This window comes from Lissotriton helveticus, chromosome 3_1, assembly GCF_964261635.1.
Source record: "Lissotriton helveticus chromosome 3_1, aLisHel1.1, whole genome shotgun sequence".
NCBI lineage: Eukaryota > Metazoa > Chordata > Amphibia > Caudata > Salamandridae > Lissotriton > Lissotriton helveticus.
In genome coordinates this window covers 1749843112-1749865910 of record NC_136061.1, presented here as the reverse complement: position 1 = coordinate 1749865910, position 22799 = coordinate 1749843112, and the positions used below count along the sequence as shown (strand labels likewise).

Sequence of the window (22799 nt, the reverse complement as noted above, 5' to 3'; positions counted from 1 at the left end):
AAGATTTTAATAGGATCAAAACAAAAAGACACTTTACATGTGCGATGCACACATGAAAGATATGCACAGAAAATCGATTTCCACAACTTATCATTTATGTGTCACGCAGGGTTAGCAGTAAAGCTGCATAATTCATACAAATGTAGTGCCCAATTGTGATCTCTGTAAAAGCCAGTGCCCTAGCACACCATGCTTCAGTCATACACTTTGGACAATGGCCTCCCCACTCGCCCACCCTTCTCCTGTCCAATCCTTTCTCTCTTCCCCTCGCCTCTCCCTCGCTCTCTCTACTACTTAATCACTCCCTAGTACTCACTCTACTACTCTACTACACACTCTCTACTCCTCTACTGCGCACTCTCTCCTACTCACTCTCTACTACTCACTATTTCTTACTCTACTACTAGGTCTCGCATTTGCGAGAGATTAAGCTATTGGCATTGTAAATGACAATGCCATTTATTTATCTATTTTTAAAACCAACACATAAATAAAAAATGTGTCATTTATAATGCCAATAGCCCTAACTTTTGCAAAGGCGAGACCGTTGCGTTGTAAATACTTGTTTTTTAGGATGTTTAGTTCCAGGTGTAAACTTGGTTATGTAAGTATAGGGTAGCAGCGTCTACTTTGCATTCTTGTAGGTGCAGATCAGAAAAATAAAGAGCAAGATGTCAGTTGAACGAAAATGCTAATTGCATAGAAAGGAGTCTGTGCAGAGGCTTATAGTGGACAGTGACGAACAATGGGGTGAGCTGTTACTTTGTGGTTACCTTTTCCCGTAGAATTTGGGAAATGTAGTTTTGTTACTGTTCGATGTGGGAACTTGGCAATAGCTGCAGAGAAATAAAGTGAAGAAAGATGATACAGAATCCTCTCCTTCATGTCTTTTAATAGAATCATAACTTTCGTACTAGAAAAATGCAAAACTTTATATTTAGCTTGCTTTACTAATGAAATGAAATGAATGAATAAAATGAAAATGCGTTTTATAAAGCGCGAAATAGTTGCCCGGAGGCGTCCAAGCGCTAAGATTGCAATATGTTCTAAGCAGTGAAAACCAATTGACACAGAGAGAAAAAAGAATTTATTTATTAAACAGAAAAGTTTTCAGGTGTTTCCTGAAGGAAGTCAAATCTGGATTAGACCTTCGTTGAAGGGGTAAGCTGTTCCACAGCATAGCAGCGTTCAAGGAAAAAGAGCGGCCTCCTGATCTGGCCCGGTTGACTTTGGGCACCGTAGCAAGGAAGGCGCTAGCTGAGCGCAGCTGTCTGCTGGGGAGGTATGGGGTGATTAAGGGACGATTAATCAGAGGGCCAGTTGACCAGAATGACTGGTGGGCAATACAAAGGGATTTAAAAGCAATCCTGTCTCTCACAGGAAGCCAGTGCAGTCTTGTCAATCCAGGTTTAGCAAAGGACCTACGAGGGATTTGAAGTAGAGTCCGGGCTGCACAATTTTGGATCACTTGTAGCTTCCGCAATGTGAAGTCAGGGGCTCCCAAATAGAGAGCATTTCCAAAGTCCAACCTAAAGTGGATCAGTCCCTGTACGACAATTTGCTTAGCTTGAAAAGGTAACAGGGGGAGAATCTTCCTCAGCATTCTAATAATACCGAAACAGGTAGCAGACAACTTAACAGCCTGGTGGTCTAGCGTTAGAGCCCTGTCCAACCAGATGCCCGAGCTCTTAATGGTATCCTTTGGTACTGGGGGGACCCAGGCAGGCCGGCCAGATGGAGTTAAGCGAGGGCGGGACCAAACGTCCCAGCAGCATAACCTCTGTCTTGCCCCCATTAAGTTTGAGGCAAGACAGGGTCATCCAGCTGTTCACTTCGCTCAGACAGCCAGCCAAGTCTACTGTGGCCGCAGGGCCTTCAGCCCGCGTCAGAGAGACCACCAACTAGGCATCGTCCGCATAGGTAATGATCTTAATACCATATGGACGGACGATACCCGCCAGTGGCCTCATATAGACATTAAACAACGTCGGGCTGAGCGAGGAGCCCTGCGGGACTCCACAGCCCAACGGTCTGCTGGTGGAGATGGTGTTTCCCTCGAAAACCTGGAATGTTCTATTGGACAAGAATGACCTGAGCCACTTCAGCGCTCCTCCTTGGATCCCGATATCATGGAGACGCTGCAATAAGATAATATACTGTTTATGATTATGAGAGTGAATCCAATAACCGAGATGGAAAAGTTACTTGTAATCCTGGATGACTTAAGTATTCACTTTGAATCTATAAGCTTCGCACCAGCCTCCCATTTCTCCAAAAGCATGAGTGGAAAGGTTCCTTAGATCCTTCCTGGGCAACTATATAATGGGTAGACTGCAGGTGAGATGGCATGGAGTGTGTGTATCCTGTTAGATGCCATCTTTTTGCTTTTCCAAACAGTGGTCTATTTGGCTAAATGCTGGCTAGTTATTGTTTTTCGAATCAAGAAAAGGAAAAGGGACACAAGATGACGTTGCCTTTTCTTATATTTAATGTTTTTTGTCATTAGAGAAATGTTTTTAGTGTTACAGGTGTTCAATTGTGGGTGTAAAGAAAATGGCAATGACAGCGGATTAGGCGTAACTTTGTATTCAGATAGAAGTAGAGGACAATACAACAGCATTCTTAACCTTTAGACTTGCATACTTAGGTTCTGTGTGGCACTCATCAGCCAGATTCGTTAGTTGTTTTAGCTATAAAGCGCAAGTAGAACGTTTTATGCTGGACTCCTACAATTCCACACAAAATGTTGAACAGGAAGGATGGAGTGAGTATGACTTTGGCATTATTGTGTGAGCAGCTAACTCTTCAGTCACTTTTAGCTTGCTACATTTGCCTTATCTGAGAATTAAGGCACTCCTGCCAAGAGAAAAAAATAATTATTTTCACTAATTTATCAGAGGGTATAATTGTTTGCACATCAACATCTTCATTTAGTAGACCCATTTTTCTTAGGATCTTATGGAGATAATGAGATGCAAAAAAAGAGGCTAGGCTTTAAATTCAGAAAAGACAACAGGAGTTTCACTGCTTTCAGGAACATCAGTTGAAGCCTTTTCTAGGTGCTGTGGAAATCAACCACCTTCTGTAGCCGTTGGTTAGCCACCTCAACAAAGTTGCCCCCTCTTCTTGCCACCACATTGACCAGAGAGGGCTTATAAAGTTGTCTACCACTACGGCATTTGATAACATGAGCCTAATGTCTGCTCTGTAGTATGCAGAATTTATACAAGATTAGATTCCATTGCTCTCCATTTTTATACCGGCTGATGCACTCCTTTTTTTAAGGCCAGTTCTCTGGGACTTGTGCAACTCATAGGCAGTTTTTGTAAAAAGAAAAAGAAACAAAATCTAGATACTACTGCAGTCTCACTGAAATGCTAAGGAGCTCCTTTTTAGGCTTTATATTTCAAGAGGCAGAGTCGTCAAAGAGTCAAGACTAACTTTTGCAGTTCATGCTGCACATGTATAAATCACAATAGATTGTCCAAGCAGAGTTATTCTTTTAGAAACATGTATAATTGTTATTTCTTAAAGGTATTTATGACATTAACTGTATTACATGACTGCCTACATTAAGTTATTTTCTAACTGGCTCTTGACTTGCTGGTGTAACAGAGTTTACATTCGCAATGACAATCCTTAGCCTAGTGCGGCGTCGGGTTGCAAGTGTTTGAGTTTATTGAATTCCCCTACTTGTGCGTCCTGTTGTCTTACTGTGTCTTCAGAGGGTACGTACAGGGAACCGAGCCACAGGCTTTGATCGCACAGGTACTTGGGCCACAGGAGGTAAAGGTAGACATTCTGGCCACATAGAGGACACACATGAGCAACACTGAGTAGTCTGTGGATAAAGAGATGAGGCATCGTGGGAGGGGGTGGGGTGTAGTGGCCTCAGCTGCTGAACTGTCATTTAAAGAATTGATGTGCATAAAGGGCGGCACGCATTAGGAGAAGCACATGTACCAATCACTTGAAAATAAATTCACGAAGTCCAAAGCACACAATCCACACACTGTTGTCTGTTGCTTGAAGTAATGCATTACATGCATTTTGGGATCAGTGGATTCAAACTCTTCTCCGTCACTGAAGAATTGATGTAGAGTTCAGGCCTCCTATCATCGTTGAGTGCAGAAACAAGATGACACAACGCAGATTTCAGGCACGACAGCCTCTCAAGACCATGCACGGCAGAAAAAGAAGGTAGCAGTTCAGTGGAGCACAAGGGATGTGTTCTAAAAAAAAAACTGTCGGTCTGTTTGTTTTTTGTTGATGACCTGAGAGGAGTGGCTACCTGAAAATTGGTTAATTGGTCACCAGTTCTATTATTGTGTGTGGTAATCTGGTGCATCCTGGTGGCTAGCCCACTCAACCCATTGAAGGGATTGCGGTTTTCCTCCATCAGATGGTGTAATTGGGTGTGTATTTTCTGTTTCTTTCTCTTGCATACATATTTATTGCCCCTCTTTTCAGGCCACTGGCACTCTATGGTTGTCGCTCAGTTGATATTTTTTTCTCTTTCGTCATTTACGCGTTAAGTTAAAATTGCTTATGCTGCTTTTGTGGTTCTATTAAGTGGTTGGGGAGCTTTTTTGATTGATGCCTGCATATAATAGAAAGGGTAAGCAGAACTGAATTTCAGTCCTCTGTTGATTAATGTTCTGCCTCTTGCATTTCCAGGATTTAGAAGGAGTTGACATCATCCTCGGAGTATGTTCCAGTGGATTACTGGTCTACAAAGATAAACTAAGGATAAACCGCTTTCCATGGCCTAAAGTGCTGAAGATATCCTACAAACGAAGCAGCTTCTTCATCAAGATACGACCCGGGGAGGTAATTTAATGCTTTGTAGTTACACCACTTCCTTTCCTTAATCCCGTCTTTTGGTTTTAAGTCCAGGGGTGTTCCAAAATGTCAAATTCGCTGAAAAATGTGAACTCTCTGCCAATAATAATGTAATAGTTTATAGCTAAAGCACTTACCATATACCTGATTGTGTAACTGATCTCCATAGATTTGCTGTTAATTCAAACCACTTCCCATACAGTGTGAATACAGTACAAAGGTTAAGATTGCATCCTGCAAATTATGTAACTAGACACATCTATTTGGATTTTGGGAGGGTACATAGTAACATTTTCCTGCAAATTGGACAAATTATTTTATGCTTTTCAGCCGTTGAAGGCTGCGGCCTAACTAGCTACTTTAATCCTATTTCCTTTTTTTCCACTTAAAAGTAGTTGGGAAAAGGTTTTGTGTTACCTGTGCTTCTCTACTGACTTACATGACACAGAATTTACTTAAAAATATATTTTTGTTCTACAAATAATTGGGTTTGCACAGAAAATGCATAAGAAAAGCAGTTTTCTATGTTTTGTAGAAGTGTTCCATGGGGGCAGAACTATTTAGTGCTTATGACTATTAGTGAAGATCCACTGAATGGTAGTAATTGGCTTTGTATCCTTAAAAAATATATACACATAAATCTTGAAATACTTGTATAGAGTGCCAAACGCATGTCCCATTAAACAATTACTAAAATATATAATGTCCGTATATCCATACGAAACTTAACAACTTAAGCATTAAGACAAGATGTAAGAGAATATTGCTTATCTGCACTATTTTTTTTGTCTGAGTGGCGTTATGTTTGAAGTCCATTTAGCACCTTTTGCTTCATGTTATGGAAATCTGAGCTTTTAAACTACAACTTTGACTTGTTTCAAGTAGCCAAGTGACAATCACAGTTGCATTGCAAACCCTTTTCGGGTGGCGGATGTGTGAATTACTTTCTATCAACCTTGCAGCCCTGCAGAAGCTTCTGAATATTGCATTTATATAATTTCCTATGTTTTTTTTCTTTTCATCTTAAGGTGTCTCTGTTCTGGTATCCAGAGTTCAGACATTTAAGTCTTGTATTTTTAAGTGCACTAATGGCTTACATCTTCCTACTGGCCCCTCCTGTTGTGAATTCATCCTTGATATGAATCCGGTTTATTTGCTTTCTAAATATTCTGTGAACAAAAACATTTTTTTTAAGGGAAGTTAAGGTTGGTGAGTGTGTTATTAGTGGCAGCAGCGTAAAACCTGTAAGTTCTAAAGTTACGATATAAACCTTAACCTCGCCTCCAGCCCTTGCCGTACTAATGTGACCTTAATTCCCACTTAAGCCTTCACTTTTGAAAGTGAAGTGTGTGTGTAAGAGAATGTGTGATTGTGAGACTTAAGTAACTAGAGTGACACTGAACTGAATAGGTGAATGTTCTTGTGGTTAGGTGATGTACCAATATTTTGTGTAAGTGTGTCATATTATTGCTCTAAAACCTTTATTGTTTTAGTACATAGAAAATGCATTTTAAAGGGGGCTCAGAGCGCTCCCCGTCTGAAGTATAGATATAAATAAACAGAACATTCCCCAAACTCTCCCCTCCCCCTGGGAACCACAGCGCTAGAAAGTGTGTCATAAAAGTGGTCTCTCATGTCTGGGTGTCTCTCTTCAATTAGTACTCTCCTAATTGGAATCTGTCAGTCAGACCAGGGAAGATATCTGGGTACGTGATTTCTCGAATTCGGAGGATAGCAAGTCGATAAAGAGATGCCAGAGCACAGAGAATGAGGTGCCTTGTGCTGTGAGCGAGAGGGTCAGCCTCTCCAGTTCCAGAATATACCAGAGGCGATGAAGCCAGCCCTGATCAGTAGGAACCTGTCCCGTCCCAAAGTGTGTTAATATGTTATGCAAGGCTACTCGTGGGAGCCAACAGAATTTATCGGCCCCTACCAGACTAGTGTGGAAAGGTGAGAGTGTTGTGCTACCCCAAAATTGTGTAGGCAGAGAATCGAGGGAGCGGAGTGTTTCGGTGGGTGTCTTAGTCTATCAATAGTTGTGTCCAGTAAGTGGTAAGTTTTGGGCAATCCAAAAGCAGACGTAGTAAGGTGTCGTGTGAACCGCTGCTTCGCCAGCCCTCGAGTGTATGTACAGGGCTACCCCGGTGCAGGCGGATTGGCGTGAGTTACCAAAACGTTGCGATAGTGGTAGCTGTTTCAAAACTGGCCATGTTACGGGCTGTGTGCCACGCGTGGCAGTATATTGCCTCCAATTCCTTCTGGGTTAGTGAATGGCCCAGGCCCAGTTCCCATCTTCACTGGCTTGTCAACTGGGCCACTGAGGTAGGTGAGCGCAAAATAAAACATAGAGCTCGGTAATGAGAAGTCTATCTGAGGCCTTAGTTACCAACCACTTTTCAAAAATGGTGAGGGGACATGGGGCTCCTGGGTGTACTGTAGGGTGCATCACCCAATGCCGAATCTGAAGGTAGTGTAGCCGCTTGGATTCAGACAGTGCATAGTTGGATCTGAGTTGTTCAAAAGGTATGGGACCCTCCTCATCTAACAGGTGGCCTATGGTTTGGCATCTGGCTTGCTTCCATCATTGCACACTATCAGCGTCAACGGTAAAGGAAAAGCCCACTGAGACTGTCTCAGACCTCTAGAGAGGTTTCTGGTGATAGATAAAGGCTTCTAGGTCAGGCAGTCTTATGTAGAAAGGGGACAGCTAGTGCTTTTCTGATTCCTCTCAGGACCATTCCAAGAGGAACCAGAGTTGTGCCGTTCTGTAATAGTGCAAAAGGTTTGGGATGCCCAGGCTACCATCAGGGGAAGGTCTGTAGCTCAGTTCCTTCTGCATACGGGAGTGACCATCGGCCCACACAAATAGGTTCAATGTGCTTTTCAAGGCCAGGACGGTACCAGTGGGGGGGGGGGGGGTATTCAACTGGCAAAGCCTGGAAAAGGAATAGGATCTTGGGCAGGATTAACATCTTCAAGGCGGCCACCCAACCCAGCCAGGAGAGACGAAATGACCTCCATCTGGCTTTGTCCGTTTTAATCTGTTGGTGTAAAGTCTTATAATTGAGGGATGCAGTCACCTTAGCTGTGGGGGCCAATTGTATATCCAGGTAGGGGATGGCTCTAGTCGCCCGTTGTATCTGGTACCTATGGGAAAGAACCAATTGTGTATCTGGCACAAGGAAAAGATTGAGGGCTTGGAATTTGTGCACATTAACTCTTAATCCTGCTGCTTGTCCGAAGGCCCCCACTTCATTTAGAAAGGCTGGGGGTGAGGTGGAGGGCTCTTCCAGGGCCATTGAGACCTCATCAGCATACAAACTGATGGTGTGGTCTTCCCCGCCAAAAGGGATTCCTTTAATTCCCGGGTTATCGCACACTCCCTGGGCTCAATGTAAAGCACAAAAAACAAGGGGTGAGAGAGAGCACCGCTGGCGCGTGCCTTTGCATATAGGGAACAGAGTTGACGACTGGCCATTCAACCAAACAGTGGCAACTGGGTGGCTGTAGTTTCTACAGACTCACAAACAAAAGCGCTTGCCGAGTCCGATGTGTTTAAGTGTAGCCTTAAGGTATGACAAGTTGACCTGGTCAAATGCCTTTTCGGTGTGTTTGACCTGGAGCATTCCATCTCTGTTGGATCGCTGGGACTTGTCGATAAAATGCAGACTGCATTTCGTATTATCACTACATTATCGATAGGGAACAGAGCTGGCCTGGTCTGGAACAATGAGGCCTGGCCCAAGGGGGCCTAGACGTGCTGCCAGAATACCTGTGAAAAGTTTATTATGGACATTTAGGAGGGATATCTGTTAGCAAGAAGCGCAGTGGTGCTTATCTTTGCCTGGTTTCAGGATGACTGCCTCTGGCATAGATGGAGGGATTGAGGCTGGGATCCTAATAGAGTTAAATATTCTGGTTAGGAGAGGGGCTAAGGTCTTGCACAATGTTGTGTAGGAAAGCGGAGGGAATCCATCGGGACCCGGTGATTTAAGTAACTTCTACCTAGCAATGATGGAGATGACCTCTTCGACCCGGATTGGGCGATTGAGGCAGGCTGCCTGTGTTGGTGGAAGTTTACGTGTATGGGCGCTCTGAAGGTACACTCTTGACTGTCTTTAGGCAAGTCCTATTCTGCGTACAGCTCTTTATAGAAGTTTAGAAAGGCAGAGGCCACATGGACCTATTCTGTCCATTCCGAGCTGTCTGGGTGTAATATAGTCTGCACCCTGGTTGGCTGTTGCTGTGCCCGTAACCTATTGGCCAGAAGGCCTCCGCACCTATCTTCGTCGATTTCGAAGGAGTGGCGGAGTCAAAGAGCTGCATATTTTGCTCTGTCGAGATCAGTGCCTGGCAGTTGAGTCCGTGCGGCTTCCAGTTGACGCCAAACTCTCAGAGCTCCGTTACGCTTATGAATATGATCAAGCTCTTGGACCTGGCAGGATGACTGTCCTCTCGAGACCCGCAGGGCTTACTGTCTGCTGCCGAGATTGCAAGTATTTCACCTCTCAATAAACGCTCTTAGGGTTTCCCAAAGTGTGGATATGGAGACCGCTGCAGTGTCATTTATTTTAAGCAAGTCTACTAGCATGTTTTTGAGCTGCTTAACTACGGCCAGGCGGTGCAGGAGAGTTTCATGCAACTGCCAAGATCCGAGAGAAGACTGTAATGGGGGAAAAGTCAGTGTGAGTGATACCGCAGCGTGATCAGACAGTGTGCGAGGTTCTATCTCTGAGGCCGTGACCGTGGATCGAAAGCCTACTGTGCCTAAAAGATCATTTATTTGGGTGTATGTTTTATGCGCATGGGGAAAAAAATATGTAAATGCGCATCTATACATAAAGTGTGCCAGATACCCCTCCCCCGCCTCAACCCCCCTCCCTCCCAAGTAGAGCACCCCTTCCTGTGATAGCACTAATGTTTGGACTTGGCTTTGGACCAATTTGTCTAAATCGTTAGTAAAAACCAGATTCAAGTCCTCAAACCAGGCAAAGATAAGCACCACTGCGCAGCGGATAAAATGTTCCTGACCTTCGTTGGGAGTGTATACAGTTCCCAGTGTCAAAGTGTGGCTGCCCAGGAAGACTGAAGAAGCTAGTCATCTGCCTCTAAGTTCAGCTTTTTTAGGCGTTATCTTGCCTCAGAAGGATTAGGACATGATTGTTGCTGCCCCTGCTGTTTTGGAGGAGTTGGCAGAGAAAAATTGGTTTGGGGAGGTCTTAGCGCGCATACTATGCCAATCACTGGCAAGTAAATGCGTTTCTTGGAGAAGGAAGATGTGTGCCTCAGGGTGCTCTAGATAGGAGAGTATGGCCCAGCGCTTAACAGGGTTGTTTAGACCCTTCACGTTGAGGGAAAGAATCCGTAGATTATGGTGCTTAGTAGTAGAATGAGTAGCTTTCTGTGGGGCTGCTATGAGGTAAGGGATGTGCCATGTTTATGATTGTTTATAAGCTTATATAGCATGTGAATCAGCCCCGGAGGTATATCTCTGCGCTTTTGGATTTACAAGAGAAGTGAAGACGGTGTGCTGTGCTAGAAAAGGGCGGTTTTCAGAGCCTTTCTGAATTTCTGGTAATCAGGACATTGTCTTAGGGTCAAATGGAGCTGGTTCCATAGTAAAGGTGCCTGGTACAAATAGGCTTTGCCACCTTTTCGAGTTTTTTTAAACCTTGGGATTTTGAGTAGGGATTTTGATAGGGATCGCAGGTCTCTTAGGAGGATATATTGATGAAGCCTTTCAGTCAGATAAGCTGGTCCATGTAATGACCCGAATTTTTTGCCAATGATCAGGTCATGCAGATATATCCACCCTTGGGACCCAAAAATACAATACTATACTCTACAATACTTTCCCAAGGTTGGAATACCACTTATACCTTATCTCTTGCTGAGAGGATTTCTACAACAACAATCCTAGTGACAGGCGCTGTGCATGAGGCAATTAGCCGATCCTCTCTGCTACAGAAAACTCACCTAGGATGAACCACACACAACATACACAATACCCCTCACCACACGAGAAAGGAACCAGTCAGTATATTCTGGGGGTGAAATACTTAGAATTTGCACATCACTTGCCAGGAGTAGAACAACTTCCTATAACACAATTACCTGCTAGAAGGGAATTCACCCATCCTTCTACAACAAAATACTTGGCCAAGAAGAGTCCAGACTTGCTGCTACAAGGAAAAAGGCAAATTGGTAGTTCTGGGGTATATATATACATTTATTAGTACATGATACACTGTAGGCCAATCTGTACCATTTCTAGCCAACAACCAACTAACAATTAGGCAATTGCTAAACACAATCAGGAAAACATATGTAGAAGTATATGTGTATAAGTATGGTACCTGAAAACAGAAGGAGATAGTAAGCAAGAACAGTCGGAAAATTAGAGATTAGTGGAACACCTCACCACTGTCTGTTCATCCTGTTTCCACTTCACCAGAGGGGAGCCCGGTTCTCCGGCCGAACCAGGAGACAATGGCAACAATATACGCCCCACCGCCACAGCTGTACGTCTGCCCTGTGCTGAACTTCCACCGAACAGAACCCAGACACCTCCTTTAGTACAAGTGAAAACGTAAGACGAAGCTCCTGTGAGCCTCACCCCCTTTTCCCATCAGAGTCTGTACCACTCCACTCCAAGGCCACAGCTTCAACTGGCCAGGCGTCTGTTATGGCTTCAGAGCAGAGCGAGCACATTCCTTTGACAAGAACCAGTTTTCTCTAGTCTAGTGCGAAAAACAAGTGAAAAGGAAAACGTGTTCGAGGCACATGAGCTGCAGATTACACACTGCATAGATGGCCACCTAGTGTGGGGCCCGGATGTTTGCAGTTTGTTTTGTTGTAGAAAAGTCTTTGGAAGTCATGGGATAGGTGACTCCTCCTTTGGATGATACTGCGCATGGGCATCGGCTCCATCCCCAGATGTTTTTTTTCCGCCACCGGGCTCGGATGTATTTCCAGCGCTCCGTGTTGGAACCGATTTCCGTCGGCGCGCAATCCTCACCAGCTTCGAGAATTCAGTTTAGAACGCGTTTCCAGTCGACGCTACTCTATCAACATCTAGAACTTAGATTCCGGTCACCGTCGAAGGCCTTCAGGCCCAACTAGGCCTCGACTCCAGCTCATGGAAAGGACGCCATTTAAAAAGTGTCCTCAATGTGGGTCGACGTTTCCCCACGCCGACCTTCATGAGGTGTGTAACCTTTGCCTCTCCCCAGAGCACAAGGCCAAAGACTGTTCTGCTTGTGCCTCCTTCCGCTCCAAAAAGACGATCCGGGACCGAAGAGCTCGGAGAACAATGGCTCAAAGATCTTCAGCTCCGATTCCAGACGACATCTTCGAGAAAGGCGTCTACGTCCCAGAACAACATGGCGTCGACAGCAACTCCGAGGCAGAAGATTCCGATGTCGAGGAAGTCACTCCAGCGCAGCGGGTCGTAAGTAAGACCGTCGACCCGACCCTTCCTCGACACACCCCAAAAAGGCTCCGGTCACACCCTCACCCTCGGGTACACACCAAGACACGGCTTCTACTGCCCCACCTTCGGGCCCGGCTAAGAAGCTAACAAAGCCTTCAGGCGACTCGGGCTCGAGTCGACCTTCACACGGTGCCGACGCACACCTACCGGCACCGAAAAAGACACCATCGGTTGCCACGCCCACATCAAAACCATCGGCACCGAAACAGGCAGTCCCTACCTCTGCACCGAAACCAAGGTCGGAGCCAAGCAAAGCTTCGGATCCGAAGAAACAACCCGATCCGAAACCTTCAACCGCACCGAAAAAATCAGGCTCACCTGACCCATGGAACGATTATAACACGCCAGACGTTCCAAATGTCCTTCAAGATGACATATACCCCTCTTGGCCTTCCCCGCCAGAAGACACTATGGGCTTTAATCAGTTGGTACACAGAGCTGCGCAATATCATGGGGTGGATATGCATACAGACACAGTAGAGGAAGACTTCCTACTAGATACATTTGACAATGCACAAAGATCTTCATCCATTTTACCCATGCTCAAAGGAGTTATTAAACACGCCCCTGAGGTTTTCAAAGAACCAGTTAGAACTCGAGTCATTAACCCACCAATAGAGAAAAAATATAAAGCTGCACCCTCAGATCCAGCTTATATTAAAGGCCCAGTTCCCCTAGACTCGCTTGTAGTTTCAAACGCACGCAAAAGGGCTAACTCACAAACGCCAGGTGAGGCTCCCCCACCTGACAAAGAGTCTAAAGTCCTTGATGCGTCAGGAAAGAGAACTGCCTCCTAAGCAGCAAACATGTGGCGTATCGCCCATACACAAGCATTATTGGCACGTTACGACAGAGCACACTATGATGAACTAGAGTAACTGATGCAGCGCCTCCCGGATAAGTACAAAGATAGAGCTAATGAGCTTATCCAAGAAGAGAAAAATATTACCAACACCTCAATTCGTTGTGCACTTCACGCAGCAGACACTGCCTCCAGAGCAGTTAACACAAGTGTTTTGCTGCATAGACATGCATGGCTATGCATATCAGGTTTTAAACCTGAAGTCCAGAGTGCTATACTCGATCAACCCTTTGATGAGCAACACTTATTCGGACCCAACGTAGACGCATCCCTCGAAAAAATGAAAGATACAAACACAGCAAAATCTATGGGAGCCTTGCAGTCGCAGGCTCCCAGGCGTTCATTTCGACGCTCATGCTATAGAGGTACCAACAGAGGATATGCTTCAGACACACCCTCCACCTCCTAGAAATCCCCCACACAATCTACATGTAGTAAGGGCTACCAAAGGGGTGGTTACAGAGGTAACAACAACAAGGGCAGAGGCAAGACCAACAATTCCTGCTCTGCCTCCACCCCTACCCAATGACTCCCCTCCTCTTCACCTGCCCCATTCCACTCCGGTTGGGGAAGACTACAGCAATATCTGCCAGCCTGGGAAAACATCACATCAGACAGGTGGGTGCTTCAAATAATCCAGTCAGGTTACTGTTTAGAACTAACATCCACCCCCCCCCCCCAAACATACCGCCCAGACAGCGTCCAATGTCACACGAACATTTGACACTGCTCAGACAGGAAGTGGTATCTCTCCTGCAGAAAAATGCAATAGAAATAGTTCCAAAGCATCAGCACAACAAGGGAGAATACTCCCTATATTTCTTAATTCCAAAGAAGGACGGATCTCTGAGACCTATTCTAGACCTCAGACCTCTAAACATTTACATACAGTCAGACCATTTTCACATGGTCACACTTCAACAAGTCCTTCCGCTCCTGTTACAAAACGACTTCCTTGTCACTCTAGATCTCAAGGACGCCTACTTCCACATTCCCATCCACACAGCGCACAGAAAATATCTCAGATTTGTGCTAGACGGGCAGCATTACCAGTTCAAAGTGCTCCCATTCGGAGTCACAACAGCACCAAGAGTGTTTCCCAAATGCCTAGCAGTCGTAGTAGCACACTTAAGAAGACAGCAGATTCCCTTCTTCCCATATCTGGACGACTGGCTCATAAAAGCAAGCTCATACGGCCAGTGTGTACAACACACTCACGCCACAATTCTACTACTCCACAACTTGGGATTCACAGTGAATCACACCAAGTCGCATCTGCTACCCTCGCACACACAACAATACCTCGGTGCAACAATAAACACCCAATTAACACTAGCTTATCCCTCTCCAGCCAGGATAACAAGTGTACAAACGCTCCTAACAAAATTCAAACCACAACACTCGCTTCCAGCTCGAGTGTTCCTGCATCTCATAGGAATGATGGCATCTTGCATATTTATAGTACCTCACGCAAGACTGCAAATGCGTCTACTTCAAGAGAGCCTAGCACGACAGTGGAATCAGGCTCATGGTCAATTAACAGACCTAGTGTTGGTAGACAGTCGGACTCATAGCTCTCTGCAATGGTGGAGCACAAAAAAATCTTTCAAAGGGCCGACCGTTCCTAGAGCCAGTTCCCCAAATAATCATGATAGCGGATGCGTCGCTCCCTGGCTGGGGAGCTCACCTACTGTATCACACCATGCAAGGCAGGTGGACACCGCAACAAAAGCTACTCCACATCAACCACTTAGAGTTGCTAGCTGTGTTTCTAGCCCTAAAAGCATTTCAAACTCAATTGTCAGGCAAAGCTGACTTAGTCCGCAGAGACAATATGACAGCGATGTACTACATAAACAAACAAGGCGGGACACACTCTCTGCAGCTCTCTGTTAGCACAGCAGATATGGAGATGGGCTATACCTCTTAAGATCTTCCTCTTAGCCCAACATGTCCCAGGAGAACAAAACACCATGGCAGATCTACTAAGTCGACAGACACAGCAGATCCACGAGTGGGAACTTCATCCGCAAGTTCTTCAACCGTTTTTCCAAATGTGGGGACAACCTCAGATAGACCTAATCGCCACCCACGAAAATGCAAAATGCCCAAACTTTGCCGCCAGATACCCACACCCATTGTCCAAAGGCAATGCGATATGGATGAACTGGTCAGGCCAATTTGCGTACGCTTTTCCTCCTCTCCCACTACTTCCATTAGTGGTACGCAAACTACAGCAACATTCCCTAACACTCATTCTAGTTGCTCCAACTTGGGCCAGACAACCGTGGTACACCACAGTGCTGCAACTATCTGCGGTGCCACACCATAAAACTAAGCCTATCTCCACGCCTATTAACACAGAACCATGGAGAGATCAGACACCCGGACTCGGCTCAGCTCAACCTAGCGATCTGGCTCCCGAAGTCATTGAGTTTGGTTACCTTAACCTTCCTCAAGAATGTATGAACGTCATCAAAGAAGCTAAACGTCCCACTACCAGAGCATGTTATGCTGCTAAGTGGAAAAGGTTTGTGATATACTGTCAAAACAATCACATAAACCCCCTGGATGTGTCTATTGAACACATCATAGGCTACCGCCTACACCTTCAAAAGTGTAACTTAGCATACACGTCTATCAGATTACACCTTGCTGCTATAGAAGCATACTTACAAAATAGACAACATCTATCTCTTTTTAGAGTACCAGCCATAAAAGCTTTCATGGAAGGGCTGAAAAGAATAATCCCTCCCAGAACCCCACCTTCACCAGTGTGGAACTTAAACATCATTCTCACACGTCTCATCGGCCTCCCTTTAAACCTTTACACAAATGTGAATTGCAATTCCTAACTTGGAAAGTAGCTTTCCTAGTAGCCATTACTTCTCTCAGAAGAGTAAGCGAACTGCAAGCATTTACCATTCAAGAACCTTTCCTGCAAACAGCCGCGGCCTGTGGAGGGAGTTGCTGTGGGGCAGAGAGGCGGGGCGGGGGAGGGTGCTAAAAACCGGCATATGGATAATTGGAGGTAAGTAAACAATTTAATTAATAAAACGAATTTCATAGCATGCCCTGCATTGCAACATGTGATGCAGCGAGCGCTACGAAATTCGTTTTATTAATTAAATTATTTACTTACCTCCAATTATCCATATGCCGGTTTGTAGCACCCCCCACCCTGCCCCTCCCCGTCTCTCTGCCCCACCGCAACTCCCTCCACAGGCCGCGGCTATTTACAAACGATTGCCTCACTGATGAACTGTTTGATAATACAGCAATTATGTACTGCAGCAAGTCAACTTTTAGATTTGGTACTGGGCTAAGAACACTTATGCACCTTAGCGCTACTTTGCACCTGTTTTTAAATGATGGTTAGCTCTCAATGAGAAGGAAACTTTTATCTAAATATAAGTTTTAACATATAACTGTTTTATTTTCATTGATTGCGATGAATTCAGCGCGTAATGTTTAATACATACTGTAATGATTTTTAATTAAACAGTAAAAGGAACACTGGAGTAGGTAGTGCGTAGTGGCCCAGAGACCCCCGTCACCCAGACCAATCCTTCAGGGCTCTTCTAAGGTCACAGGCATCCGGTTCAGTCTTCTGAGGTCACTGAGGTCACAGGCATCCGGTTCAGTCTTCTTTTGATCTACTTGACAGGGGTGCTTTGATACCACATTTATGCATGGCATGAGCTAGTGGGTGTGACAGACTCCTGGTTACACCGTAACCAATGGGTTAGTTTCCCAGTGCTGTTCAGGTCAGCCTGTCGTTTAGGTCCTGGGTTGCACTTCAGAACTTTTTTTACACCTATTCAAATGCTAATACTGGCTGGCAGAAGTGGGAGAGTAAATGTGAATTTTAGAAGGGAAAAGGTAACTTTCTAAAATGTACTTTTCCTTAATATTTATTCACATTCTGACTTTTAGTTTTTGATTATTATTAAAAATAGTTGTTTAATTATTAGTCCCATTTAAGAGTTACAGTATTAGAATTTTATTCTGTACTCTGGTTTCAAAAGTAGACAGGTAGGTTTGCAACTGTGAAATATCTTTTGGGTGCCTTTCAGTGTAAGCAAATGTTAGCATTACATTTATACACGTCCTAATTTTAAATACTATGCACCCGGCCTTGTGCACTACAGGGCCTGCATAGGGGTTACATATTAATATTTAAAAAGGAGGTTTTGACCTGTGTAAAGAGTTTGTTATGAAAGGTCATGTTCCAGTGTTTAAATGGTAGGCCTGAAGCCATGTTTTACACTGTCACTAGTGGATAGTACAATAGGTGCTGCAGTCCACTAATGACATTGAACTTACAGGCCCTGGGTATATATTATACCATGTACTAGTGACATATAGTTAAGTTGAATAAACCAATTAAGACTATACCAATTTGAACACTTTTAAAGGGGGAGCGCAGGCAATTTACTACTGATTAGCAGTGGTAAAGTGCCTAGATGTCTACCACCACCAAAAAAAATAGAGTTCAGCAAAAGGTCAAAAATCTGGGGTGACCATGCAGAAAATTAGGTTTTCCTACACTGCTCTGTACTTTATCCCAGCTCAGCAGACCTAAAAGCAGGCATTCAGCCCTGTGTCTGCACCTTTTTGGAGTCTGAGAGATTCTTCAGTTGTACTTAGTAGTTGTATGATCTATTTAAGGCATTGCTATTCCCTCGTATACCTCTTCTTTTACTATCCCTTTTTGTCCTTTCCCTGTGAATTTTAAGTTATTTGTTACTACTGTGAGTCAAGTGGAAGAGCCATGAAGATAAAATTAAGTTACAGATGTCACAATCTCAAACATTGGACAGAAGAGTTTTCCATCCGGTTAGACAAATCTCATGTGCTCAGAAACTAGAGCTACCATTTATGTATGGCAGAGACGTTCCTGGTTCACACAACATTCATATGTGTAAGTTTACACCAGTCACATAGCCTCTGCCTTAGAGAGCAGTAGTCACTGTAATGTGTTAAGTACATTATCATTGTAGATGCTATCTGAAAGAGACAGTTAAAGATTCCTTACCTTTAAAATTACCCCCAGGCGTCAGACTGGATCCAGATAATTTTTTCATCAGCACTACCTCTGCGCGTTGAAAGGTGGCAGCGTTGTGTTCGCCGGGATGACGTTGCGGTAGCTACTTTGACGCCGCCCTCGTGCGCTGATGGCAGTTCTGTACTTTTCCCCACCAGCCAGCGCAACTCTGGAGAGATCGGTACCTCCAGTCACTTTTTGACTGACTTTTTTGCGACTTTTGTCGACCACGTTTTTTGAGTCTGTCGACTTCTGGTGCACGCAGGGAAGTTCAGTTGTCCTCGGCCCGGCTTCAAGGCTTGCTACACCTGTCGCAAGCTTATGTCGGTTACGGACCCGCACTGCGTGTGCCTGTGGTGCCTGGAGTGCGACCATGATCACAAGTCGGGCTCCCACTGCCGGACCATGAATCCGAAGTCTTTGCAGGAGCGGTCCAGAAAGCTTCTCGAGGCCCGGCAGTCCGCACTGCGCCGTTCGAGGTCCCAGTCGCGTGGGATGTTGAGGGACCGGTCACGGAGTTACCACCACACGTCATTGAAGTCTTCACATTCCTCCGGTAAGTCGAAGCACAAGAAGAAGAAGCATCATCGCTCTTCGACTTCTCCCCGTCGGTTGGCTCCACGTGCAGACACAGGGTTTCCCTCCCTTTCCGGGAGCCAGAGCGACCCCTGCCCAGCTTCGGAGTTTCTACTAAGTGATGAATGCCATCTTTGGGCAGCCTGACTCCCTGGCGCGCCTTTGGGCCCCGCAAACTCGGCTTGGGGCCCAGGGCCTTCGACCAAGGCAGCTCGGCCCGGCACCACAGGGTCCCCTTGGATCCAGGCCTGGATCTGGGATTGGCGCTGGTCGGCCTTGTAACACCTCCCCCGGTGCCAATTTTACTGGCACCACATCCGCAACCAATGCCGGTTGTGTCCCCAGCTGGCGTTGAACCCCGGCCCCCACCTTGACTTGGACATGGAGCCGGGCCGACGCCAGTACCGGTGCCGAGCGGTACTTTTGTATCTCTGTTCTACCCTCGTGTTCCCTGTAGGCCAGATTGGCAACCAGAGGAGGGTGAGGAGAACTGGGAGGGGTCTGTAGACCCTTTAGCTGACCAGTTGGATGTACCGGACTGGAGAGAGGAGCTGGGGGAAGCCAGTGGTCTGGATACCTCCCCAAACCTCGGCATGCTGTCTCCTCCTACCATGGCTATGGAGGAGGGTGCTTCATACGCAGAGGTGTTGCATAGGGCGGCCAAGGCCCTCAACATCGAGCTACCTACGGTGGCGGTCAGGATGAATCTCCTGATGGAGGTGCTTCATCCGGCGGCGGCCTTTTCGGAGCCCCTGATGCCTTTCAGTGAAGCCCAACACAGGGGCTCCTGTAGATAGGATGATTGCCCGACGCCACCGCCTGGCTCCGGGCAACCCGTCTTTCCTCCCCTCAGAGCGTGATGGTCCAAGCCTCTACATCCAAAAGCGCATTCCTTAACGCACCACCTGATAAGGAATCCAAAAAGCTGGACCATCTTGGGCAAAAGATGTTTTCTTCCTCCAGTTTGGGACTGCGGTCGGTGAACACTGCATGTCTGTTGGGCTGTTACACCCAGTCGGTGTGGGATACAGTAGCGCAGGTGCTGCCACAGTGCCGGAGGCCCCGGCCGTGCTCTCCTGTGTAGTGGCCGAGGGGAGAGACGCAGCCAAGTTTACCATAAGATGTGGACTGGACACTGCCGACTCGCTAGGCAAGACGATTTTAACGTCGATAGCCCTTCGACGCTACACCTAGCTAAGGTTGACTGTTTTTTACGGGGATGTCCAGGCTACCTTGTTGGACATGCCTTTTTTTTTTTTTTTTTAAACTTTATTGATAGGAAGGAGTAGTAGGCACATATCAAAATTACATTTACAATTGCACGGTGTCATATTGTAACGTATCTGTGAACATTCTTAAGTATATTTTCGCACATTGTAGTCATATGTAGTACATTGGTTAATTACTACCGTCTTCCTGTCAGGCAATAAGAACAGTCCTATAATATAACATAGTAAATAAACATTCCCCCCCCCCCAACCGTTGTCATCATTGCCGATATAGTTCCAATCGCCTCTTCTAGCAGCCCCTTCCTTGGTGCTTGCACTGTTACATAGTCTTAGTCAAGACACTACCCTTTTGTGCGTTCATCCCGCGAATGGCAGGCCCTCTATTCCACTCTTTCACTCCTCCTCCCCTTCCGAGCCCAGGTCATCTCCCTCTGGCAGTGGGTCACAGATCTCACCCCTATACACATTCCATGCTAGCCATATCTTGTTCCACTTGCGCGGTGCCGCGCGTAGGGTGTAGACTGCCCTCTCTGTGATCATCAGGATGTCCATACCTTTAGCCCATCTATTCGCTGTGGGGAGGTCTGGCGCGCCCCATCTTTGCGCTATATCGCGCTTGGCCACTGCCATGGCCAGTGTAGCCCAGATCAGTTCATATCGGCCTAGGTCATTGGGGTCCCAAATGCTTAGGAGGCACTTGCGAGGTTCCGGCAGTACGGAGACATTAAGTGCCTGTGAGATTGTGCGCATTATCTTCGTCCAGAATTCACGTATGTGTGGGCATTCCCATAGGGTGTGAAATAATGTCCCCTCCTCCCCGCAGCCTCTCAAGCAAAAGGGATGTGGCGCTCTCTGTATCTTGTGGAGTAGTGTCCTGGTGTAGTATATGCGGTGTAAAATTTTTAGTTGTACCAATCTGAACCTGCTCGAGATTCCTGCCTCCCTCGGGGAGGCCAGCGCCTCATTCCACTCATTTTCATCTACCTCGCCTATTTCCTCCTCCCACCTTTCTTTGAGTTTCAGCGTGGGGTCCTTCAAATTATTGATCAGTTTTTTATATGTGAGTGAGGTCGCGCTTTGGATCATGAAGTCTGTTAGTAGCCTGTCTTCTAGCGGGGAGGATTCTGTCAGAGTAGTATTTACTGGAATCGCACCCAGTAGTGCATGTCTAATTTGGACATAACGGAATGTTTCTGTGGGTCTGAGGTGATACTGCTGTTGTAGTTGTGGAAACGGTATTACTGTATCCTTGTCCCAAAGGTCCCCCACAGTGGAGATGCCTATGGAGTCCCAACGCTCAAAGCCCTTACATCCCCTGAGATTACCTAAAGATTTCGTGTCCCATAACGGTGTCATTCTAGTGATTTTTCCTGCCCATCCTAGGCGAGCCTGCGCTATGTGCCATAGGGTCGCTGTGTGTTTGGTTGGACCGACTAGATCCTTAAGTTGTTGTTTATTATAAAGTACTGAGAACAGGCATTCCTCCCCAAGTTGTGCCCAATCTGCTCGATAGGCCGGGTCTTCTCTCGGGGTGTGGATCCAGTAGTTTATTACTTTAAGCTGGGCCGCCCAGTAATACAGCTGAATGTTGGGGAGTGCTATTCCTCCCTCATACCAGCTTTTAACCAGTTTGTCGTACGCTGTACGAGGCGGGCCCGCACCCCAGAGCAACGTGGTGACTAGCGCCACTATCTGCCTGAAATATCTCGGTGGTACCAGATGTGGTGTGTTTTCCAAGACATAGAGGAGCCTCGGTAGTGCCATCATTTTGTACAGTGCCGCCCTTCCCAGGAGGGTCAGGGGTAGGGTCGCCCAGTGCTTGACATCTGCCCGTAGGCGATCTATAGGTGGCTTTAGGTTACTGGCAAAGAAGTCTGTATCTGCCCGCGTGATGATAATACCCAGGTATTTAAAGGAGGTCGTAGATACGGTCAGGGGGCAATCAGCCCTCAGTCTCGGTGCCGGGCCTTTCAGTACGTATATGACTGATTTTGACCAATTCAGGGTGTAGCCCGACGAGGATCCGTGTGCATTACAAAGTTCTAGCAGGGCTGGGATGCCTTCGTCAGGTGCCGTCATGTAGACTAGCATGTCGTCGGCGTATAGCGAGACTTTGTCCTCCCACCCTTCCTCCCACTTGATACCCGCAAAGAGGGGAGTAGTCCTGATTTGAATCGCCAGGGGTTCTAGCACTAATGCAAAGAGCAAGGGCGACAAGGGACAACCCTGTCTGGTGCCCCTGCCCAAGTGGAACCGCGGTGAAATGTGGCCATTGGCTACTACTTGTGCGACCGGCTTGGTATAGAGTAGTCGTATCCACGCTATGTATTTTGGCCCAAATCCCATACATTCCAACACCATGAAGAGGTACTCCCATTCCACTAAGTCGAACGCCATTTTAGCGTCGAGGGAGAGGATCACAGCCCGGTCCGAGAGGAGGTGTGCACGGGCCAACACTCCATGTATCCTCCGGAGATTCAGTGCCGTGCTTCTGTGAGGCATAAAGCCTGACTGGTCAGGGTGGATTAGAGTACTTAGGTGTGGTTGCAGACGGGTGGCCAGAAGCTTAGCCAATATCTTTGCCTCGATATTAAGCAACGATATCGGGCGATATGAGGCCCTGTCAGTCGGGGGTTTCCCCGGCTTGGGTATTGCGACAATCGTGGCCGTGCGTTGGTCCAGTGGCAGTTCCATTCTGTCCCTGCTTTCTAGATACATGTTCAACAGTGGGGCACTGAGTTCTGGCGCCAT

At 46.3% G+C, this 22799-nt stretch overlaps 1 protein-coding gene across 11 annotated transcripts in view; it reads left to right on the top strand.

The window, feature by feature from the left end:
* Positions 1 to 22799, top strand: part of LOC144823746 (protein 4.1-like) — a 477862-nt gene that overhangs the window by 144561 nt on the left and 310502 nt on the right. For all 11 annotated transcript variants that reach the window (XM_078682543.1, XM_078682542.1, XM_078682537.1 and 8 more), the window contains one exon: positions 4678 to 4830. In XM_078682543.1, coding sequence (XP_078538669.1) covers positions 4678 to 4830 — 153 coding nt within the window. The remainder of the gene's footprint in view (positions 1 to 4677; positions 4831 to 22799) is intronic.